The sequence below is a fragment of the Aegilops tauschii genome, chromosome 2, assembly GCF_002575655.3.
Source record: "Aegilops tauschii subsp. strangulata cultivar AL8/78 chromosome 2, Aet v6.0, whole genome shotgun sequence".
NCBI classification, from domain to species: domain Eukaryota; kingdom Viridiplantae; phylum Streptophyta; class Magnoliopsida; order Poales; family Poaceae; genus Aegilops; species Aegilops tauschii.
Window position 1 is genome coordinate 408,585,143 of NC_053036.3, and position 9,446 is coordinate 408,594,588.

Consider the following 9,446-nt stretch of genomic DNA (forward strand, 5'->3'; position numbering starts at 1 on the left):
TGGAAAGGGAACAAAGCATTTTAGAAGGAGCCCACACAAATTAAATTAAGGTGATTATCATTTGAGGTATTTAATCGCACTACGCATTTACTGAAAACCGGAAAAGAGTGAACTTTACTTCATAATGAATGTTGTTTTTTTGTTTTAGTGGAATGAGTAGGACAAGGAAATAAAAGTGTTGCTTTGGTTAGATTATTTCAAGTTACTCTATATACATTAGTTTACACTAGCAAACTTGCGTGTGCATTGCAACTGGAGAAAAAATCCACCCGTCATACACACACTCAATGACATTAGCAAACCCATTGAAATCTTTCATGATGTCACACAACAAACAACATGAGAAGTGGTGTTTACTCAAGGTGTTTTCCCAAAAAACATGATAAGAGATATTGCGCAAAAACATAAAGATAGGATGGTTGAGTGTACTTAAGGTGTTTCCAGAAATCTTTATGGACACGATATCAAACAATATGAAAATCAACGTTAAGCCACTTGTTTACATATAGCTCATATCAACAGTTTCAGTGTACATCATCGTATATGATTGGTTATTATGCACTGTGCGAAATAGAGAGGATGATTATGTATGTACAATAATCTTTAGCATATGGTAGCTGGTAGGAATCAACATCCCCTATGTTGCCAATAATTTGTGAGAGCATCAAACTATCATATATATACTCAATTTAAATTGGGTGGAAAACATATATAATAGGCCTTTCCAAAATACCCCATATAAAGAAGGTACTAATTAAGGTTGCACACTAAACATAATTTTGGAATTGATTAACATGCAAGATCATAACATAGTTGTAATCCACATATTTTTCTGAAGGATTTCCATATATAACATGTTAGATTTGGAGTTAGAATTGGAAAGATATGAATATTTTGAAAGCATTTGAATTTGTCCGAAAAACGAATGGTTAAACAGAGAGCTATTGGGCTGAAATTGCAACATTGTGCACCCCATCTGCTAACAATTCTGAGAGAAAAAGACAGAGAGTTGTTGGGCCAAAATTATAACATTGCGCAGCCCATCTGCTGAGAATTCAGAGAGAAAAGGGAGGAAAAGAAAATAGGGAGAAACTGGGATCGAACCCAGGTCTCTTGAACGAATCGTTTTTTCATTTATCGGCAGCGTTGAATGTAATTTATGGTAACTTTGGAGGCAATTTACGACGGACGGCTATAAACATTTGTCTCTTTATTATTATTAAAAAATTGGTATAGATTTTGTGTCCCATAGGTTGATATTATCAAAAACAGTTTTGCGAAAGCACATAGATATGCTCTAAGTATTGCATATCTAAAACTTATGCCATTGATTGTACGTTAAGATTCGTGCCCGCATTTTTTTGTCTTTTTTCTTTGTCTTTCTAGTTTAAATGAGTCATGCAATAATCAGGACACATCTAGATGTGCACTAGACAGAAAACAAGTCGGATGAAGGCATGAAGAGGGAGAGAAAACGAGGGAAAAGATGAGTCGAACCTACCGAGTCGTTGAGATTTCCTGTATAGAAAACCAAACTACCCCTAAAACGAAGATCCACCACAAAACTCCTACCAATCTACCACCCAACCGGGGAAGAGGACAATGCTCGTGACTCAGCTACACACCAACAGTCCAGCACAAGCTCTGCTCTGCCACTCCCAGTGCATGCACTACTAATACGGGAATAGCACAGAACTACACGTACGACGCCGGGCGTCCTTGAAGTTGCCCGCCCGCCGCGCACCGAACAGGTCGACAATGGCAAAGAACGCCACGGCCACCGCCGACGCCGGCGACGAGGTCGTCCACGACTTCTCTCCGCTCCTCCTGGTCCACAGGAGCGGCAGGCTCGAGCGGCCCCTCGTCATGCCGCCCGTCCCGCCCGGCCACGACGCCGCCACGGGCGTCGTGTCCAAGGACGTGTCGCTCTCGCCCTTCTCCTTCGTGCGTCTCTACCTCCCGCCCGAAACGGGCGCCGGCGCCGGCAAGAAGCTCCCCGTCCTCGTGTACTTCCACGGCGGGGGGTTCGTGATCGGGTCGGCCGCGTCGGCCGCTTACCACCGCTGCCTCAACGACCTCACCGCGGCCTGCGCCGCCGTCGCCGTCTCCGTCGACTACCGCCTCGCCCCGGAGCACCCGCTCCCCGCCGCGTACGAGGACTCCCTGGCGGCCCTCAAGTGGGTGCTCTCCGCCGCCGATCCGTGGCTCGCCGAGAGAGCCGACCTGTCCCGCATTTTCCTCGCGGGAGACAGCGCCGGCGGCAACATCTGCCACCACCTCGCCATGCACCACGACTTGAGGGGCGCCGCGGGAAGGCTCAAGGGCATCGTCCTGATCCACCCGTGGTTCTGGGGCAAGGAGCCCATCGGCGAAGAGCCCCGGCCGGGGCGCGCGGAGGGCGTGGACCAGAAGGGCCTGTGGGAGTTCGTGTGCCCCGACGCAGCGGACGGCGCGGACGACGCCCGGATGAACCCGACCGCGGAGGGCGCGCCGGGGCTGGAGAACCTGGCGTGCGAGAAGCTCATGGTGTGCGTCGCCGAGGGGGACTTCCTGCGTTGGCGCGGCAGGGCGTACGCCGATGCGGCGGCCCGGGCGAGGGGCCCCGAGCCGGCGGTGGAGCTGTTCGAGTCGGAGGGGGTCGGCCACGTGTTCTACCTGTACGAGCCTGCAACGGAGAAGGCCAGGGAGCTGCTGGAGAGGATCGTGGCGTTCGTCAGAGCGGAGTGAGCACAGGCACGCGCCGTGGGGCAACGGGCAATGCTGAACGGAAACGATGAAAGAAGGTGAAGTATATCAAAATAAACGACGACTAGACGTTTCAAGTGTGTATTTTCTGTTGGTCGTTTGAGGGATGAAAAGAGGATGAAGATTTGAAACGGACGCATGTTTCTAAGCTAGAGCTCAAATGTGCTCGGGTGAACAGTAAAATCTGTTTTTTCATAATTGAAATTTTAAAAAGAAACAGAATTTTTTTGTCGCCGATATTGACAAATGTTTTCGACGCTTGAAAATTTTCATCGTGAATTGACATTCGTGGAAGTCGTGGAAAAAAATCAATACTCCAAAATGCTGAAATAGTTGTCAAAGTTCCCTAAAGTGGAATTCAGAATTTTTTGAATTTATTTTCTGTTTTTTAGATTTTACTATTCATCACAAGCTCAAATAAACTCGCGAGGAGAAGATGACTTTCGGATGAAGATAAGTTTTAAAACATTGCATTCCTGAGGAGGGAAGTGTTCAATGATGCATTACCGCCACTTGGTGAGGTCACAAGAAAGCGTGCATCCAGATAAGATCAAACTATAGTGTTTGGAGTGAGTCAGCGAGGGATCCAAATATATTTGCATGCATGCACTAAGAGACCGAATATAGAGTGTCATCAATCCTTAAAAAAATGTCATCAGGATTTACATTTACAAATTGCATAAAAAACATCTAATCATGTATCTAATTTATGACATGTCTTCACTATTGAATTTATCTGAGGAGGGCAACTAAATTAGATCATGTACGAACATATTGTGATACAAAAAATATGTTAAAAGCTAAGCTAGTACAACTTAAAACGAATGAACTTACGGCTTTGCTAAATCTCAATCGCCTGAGATTTAGTTATGTCTCAACCGTGCCCTTTATGCGCAAAAGAAAAACCGTGCCCTTAATTGTTGGATCATGTAGCTTTATGATTTGCACGCACTGCATATGTGCTTTCGTTACTTTGGGGGAGGCAGTGGCCCTTTTAGGGGTTGTGATGGCTTGTAGGCGTGTGGGCTGGACTGGAGGGATGAAGAGGCATTTTTTCGTCTCGTCTGTTGGGCTTTCAGGAGATCAACTAATTAAGGGTACCTCTTGTGGGGAGTCCCATAAGTTGGGCGCTCCCTCAGGATTTCATTTATTATTTTTCTATAAGTGTTTTTGGGTTTTATATAGTTTTTTTTGGGGAGGGGGAGGGGGGTGGCTTTTCGTTTTTTTCCTGGATTTTCGAGAAAAAAATTCCAAAAATAAGTTGCGCAAAAAAACGTGATTTGTATCCTCTTACACGAGAGCCACAGTTGAGCCTCTCGGAAGGGGAAAAGGCTTTTTTTCTTTCACGAGAGGCACAAATTTGCCTGTTATGGAGGCATAGTTTGCTTCCGTAAGAGTCACAGGTGTGCCTCTGAGGAAAGGAAGAAAAACGTGTTTTTTGTTTTCACGAGAGGTACAGATTTGCTTCCACGAGAGGCACAACCACGTGTTTTCTTTTCTTTCTTGTTTTGTTCCTCGAGAGGCATGAATTTTTTTGTCGTAGAGGCACACATTTGCTTCCGCGAGCGGCATGCCTCTCAGAAAGGAAAAACACACGAATTTGCTTCTCGTGGAGGCACAGATTTGCTTCCACGATGAGCACAACTATGCCTCTCAGAAAAGGAAAAAGTAGGAAAAAAATTGGTTTCCGACTACGGGTTTTTTCGTGAAAAGAATTATTAACAAGGGATCTAGTTTCGAAGATCTTGATGCGAGGAGTTCAACGGTGAAAACGTTCGGGATTTGGACGCACGGTTTAAGAGATAAAACGTTTAAAAAAACAATCTATGAAAGAAAGGCGAAAGTGCAACTAATCACCGGATGGTTTCGGTAATTCATAACAACATATATCTCATTAAACTAATGTTCGTTCAAGATAAATATTTCAGGATGTTTAATGGTGATATTTTTTTAATTACACGGACATTTGTTGACATTGTATACACATCTTTAAATAATGACTCATAAGTATAATTCTTTTTAAACACACGAACATTTTTTATTGTTATGAACATTTGTTGAATGTTATCAATACTTCTTTTAAGCTTCCGCTCATAATTTTTTTATAATGGGTTACCATTTTTCAAATTCATGTTTTTAATTAAGTTTAATTTATTAAATACATGTATATAGAATATTTTTGAAAATATCAACAAAAGAAAAGAAAAACCGAATGGAAAACCGAGGAGAAAAACGAACCTATACAAGAACCTACTTGGGCGGCCCATTAGTAGGGTCGGGAGGGCACTCTTGCGGCGAGACCAGGTTCAGTGTCGCAATAAGCTAGGTATAGCACTCTCCAAATAGGCTTTCGCCCCGCTTTTATAAATAAAGCAACCACCAAGCTCATACATCAAGTACGGAATCATTGGAATAAACAAGTCTGTTGGGGCAACAGCACAAGCACGCCCAAAGAAAGCACAAAAGAAAGGGAGAAAAAAAACACCAAATGGCCACAACATCAGTGACTCCTCATCGAAGAGAGGTGCTGAGCGGTGACATGAAGCACATCCAACATCCGCCCTAGACAGCCGCGGTCCCATTGCCTAGCGAGCGCAATGCTGCACAAACACAAGAAATTTAAAGGAGTCAGAATCCTGTCTAATGAAGACCCGCTCGATCACCATCTTATTACGCGATGTCCAAATCATCCAAACTAACGCCGCAAAAATCAGTCAGAAAAGCCCCCCACCCCACCCCCGCGTGTGGACTGAGATTAGTATTGTGGCTTCTCTTTGGATTTTAAATTTGTATTTTTTAGATGGAGTGCCTAACCTTGTTGAACATAGTTATGTTTGGACAATTCGAAGATTCACTATGTATTTTTCTTTTCAGTGTCTATTTCACACTCACATGTATATTTATTTCCTTTCCTTTTCCTTTTCTTGAATCTTTTTTTCTCTTATCCTTTTATTGCATACGTTGTCCTCTTGCATGTGACCTTACAGGCCGAAAGATGTATGCCCTCTTTTTTTGGCAGTTGCATGTCCACCCCTTGCCGGCAACTGCAACTGCACACATCACAACTCAATTGCAATTGTAAGGGGTTTGCGACTAGCGGGGAGCGAAAGTGTGTGCTTTGTTGTTGTGTGCTTTGGTGGGAAAGCATCAGTGGCGTTTTCATTTTCATTTTCTTTTCCTTTCTTTGTCTTTTTTCTCCACCGCACAAAAAGAACATCGTAATGACGAGGATCCCGGGAACGCTTCTTATCGCAATTTTTTGCAACAACAAAAAAACTCGCACGACAATTACATGTCCACCCCCAACTCGCAACTATACATGCCTTAACTTGACAGCCACTGCACATGCCATGCAATTTCATGCGATACAACGCGCATGCAACTAGGGGCGGGGCAGAGAGTATGCTTCATTGTTGTGTGCTGCTGTGGGCGGGGAGCCTGATGGAGGCATTTTCATTCCCCCTTCTTGGCAGTTTTTTTTTTGCCATCATGCAAAAAAAAAATCCTAAAGTCCCGGATCCCTTCAGGGGAGATTTTTTCACTACACTTTTTTTTTTCAAAAAGAACTCAAGCAACAGTTGCATCTTGCATGTCCATCTCCAACCTAAAAAAATACACACATCATAACTCGACTGCAACTGCAAGCGGTACAATGCGCATGTGAGGGGAGCGAGAGTGTATGCTTTATTTTTTGTATCGCCAGGGAGCGTGGGAGCACGGTGTGGCGTTTTTCATTTTTCCTTTTATTGTCTTTTTTTTCCTTCACCGTGAGAAAGAAACAACCTAACTCTTCTTCTTGTAAAAGAAAAACTCTTCTTCTTGTTGTCACTAAAAAAATACCGAGGCGACATAATATTGAATATTGAAACGGGAGAACCATTGACTAAAATCACTTGACATCGATTGTAAAAAATAACACTTGACACTGTCATCGCCGCCGCCAATGCCAAAACAGGTCTGGAGCATCGGGCGGCAATCCGTAAGATCTAAAGCCATCGATCTACAAGACCAAAACATCACATGCTTTTCGGTGCCGGTTACTAAGGCCACGACAGCCGCACTAAGACGAAGATACTTTTGATTCTGTGCCATTTATGTAGTTTGATTTTTATCAGTTCATTGCCTGATTTGCAGGAAACATTTTAATTGGATTCAGTTGTACAGTTTTGCATAGTATATATAATTTTTAGGCTGTTAACATTTTGGGTTGTGAACATTTTTTCTATCCAGGCTGCTAGTTAAAGCAAGTGAAATGACTCTGCATGCTGATATGAAATTCACAGGCACATAGACATCTTCTGTGGACAGAAGCCAAATCATTTACTGATGGGCAGAAGTACCATACGAAAGCAAATAAAGAAATGACACATAAGATGATATTCTTCATGCAATTTGGTTGTGCAGACCTATACCCTTTAATGTTGCACTTTAATTTAGTTATGTTCCGAAATGTAGTCGAGGTATCTTATTGTGTTCTATATATGGATTTCTTGGGATATAATACTCTTAACAATATTTATGTAATCCTATATCGTTATGACAACTAATGCCCTTCATGTAGGACAAGTTTCAAGCACATAAACTTCGCATGATTCTGTCTATCGGGCAAGTTTCGGAGCTGAAAACTGAAGAATTAAACGGAAATATGATAGAAAAGGACGAACTGCAAAACTCATAGAATGTAACTTAAGAAAACAAGATATAATAGGTTACCACTAAGAAAAAGATCGGACGGAAGAAGAAGTGTGGGAGGAACAATGTAATTGTAGTGGTTTATTGATTGTTCCTACTCACCTTCTTATTCCTTGGTCGATGTGGTGCGAGATGGCGCGACATGACATAATTTGTCGTACCGCGGTAAGGACATGGAAAAAAGAGTCGGTGAATTTGCAGTCCGAAGAACCATGGGAATCCGACAGAACATGAAGAGGATAATAGTTGGCAAAAAGAGTACAAATTTTTCATGGTGGAAACGATCGCATGAACTTACAAAGCGACAGAACAGGACAAACCGATGAGTTCACATCATGTCAATGAAAGTAACTGCCTAAGGAAAAAAATAGAGAAAGAAGGCGGTGAAAGAGTAATGAAACTTTCGAGTGGAACAGTACTGAAACTGAGGAAGAAGGTGAACAGTGAAATGGACTGCTCGAACACAGTTGAGAAATAAAGTAGGTATCTAACAGAATGGGAATGCATCATATACACATGAAGGAAGACGTACAAACGGTCCATCGAAGTATTTGTACAAAATAAACATGTATATTGTCTCGTATTGAGACGGTTAAGAATTCACATCCACTTCTTTAATCAATTTTCATCGGACATCTGTTCAGATCACAAACCAGACCAAAGGGTTGCACAAAGATCCGCGGGTGCGTGCCCCTGCGAATGAGATACTGACGCAAGTCCAGTCCTGAAGCTGAAGGCCTTTCTGAAACACCTAAGGCCACTCTAAATCTGGCAAATGGCTGATCCTTATTAACGGGAGATGTCAAGAGGAGCAAGATGAGAAACATCCAAAAAGTCCAGCTGAATGGTCTAGAAACTAGCTGAAAATGAGAAAGTGCAAGTTGCAAGTAGCAACAGTTTCGATGACTGTAAGGACAATTGCTTGCTGAAAAACTAGGTGGAAAATGAGAAAGTGCAGGAGCGCTCCAGATTTGCTTGCACCGGCGTGGGCCATCGTGCAGGCTCGTACTGAATCCGAGAAGATATTCTTGCCTGCCTGCTGCCCTAACTCGAAGTGATGGCATCACCTCTCGGAAAGGTTCTTGTCTACTCGTGCTTGGACCTGTACAGTACAGGCAAGCATGTTAGCCAGCCGGAAACTGCGGACCATGACCAGACGAGCCCTAGAAACCACCGCCCCTCCAGTGAAGTGGACATCCGTTACAAAAATAATATTTCTTTTGTTTCTAAATATAAGTTTTTTTTAGACATTTTAAATGGACTACAACATACGAATGTATAAACAGATTTTAGAGTGTAGATTCACTCATTTTACTCCGAAAGATTTATATTTGGGAACGGAGGGAGCACAAACTGAACATCATAGATCCTCGATAATGAGCTCCTACCGCTCAAACCTCGAAACGAGCTAGCTGCGTGAATGACATTTTCTACGGCCCTGGTCAACTCAATCGTGTTATGATATTCTGTTTGTGCGTGGCTAGATTCTGAGCTTGTTGCCCTCGACGTGCCTATGTTTTGTCCAATCCCTTCAAAAAAGAATTCAGCAATCAGCGTTGCATATCATCTATGAAGAACTTGTTACAAAGCTCAAGATGAGCACACAACTAATAATTCATATGAAACAACAATAACAACAACAACAACAACAACACTATGCTCGTCGTCAAAATTAGAGCTGTCAGTTGTTTGTGCGTGTGGTCATCTGTTGGCATGTGTCGCCGTGTCTTTTGTTGCATGTCGGTAGCCAGATTGACCGGTGGTGTCCATGTGTTTGTGGGTTGGATGGATCCGTTTTAGCCCGGTTTTTCGTCAATTAACCGGGCAATCCTCACTTCTTCTTAATCAATGAAAATAGCAAATCTTTGGCCCCACACACACGCGCGCGCGCACACACACACTAACTCCGTTTGAGAGATCATGCTGGTTCAAACAACTCGAGCAGATCTTTGGCATCCATCGTCATCTAACCAAGCAAGCCATAGCCTTGAGCATTGGCCTTCTGGTTG

At 43.2% G+C, this 9,446-nt stretch overlaps 1 protein-coding gene across 1 annotated transcript; it reads left to right on the forward strand.

The window, feature by feature from the left end:
* The first annotated feature begins 1,155 nt into the window (after positions 1–1,155).
* Positions 1,156–2,982, forward strand: LOC109758998 (probable carboxylesterase 2). The gene has a single exon (XM_020317843.3). It carries the CDS (start codon positions 1,759–1,761, stop codon positions 2,725–2,727), a length of 969 nt encoding a protein of 322 aa, XP_020173432.1. The 5' UTR covers positions 1,156–1,758; the 3' UTR covers positions 2,728–2,982.
* Positions 2,983–9,446: the final 6,464 nt, after the last annotated feature.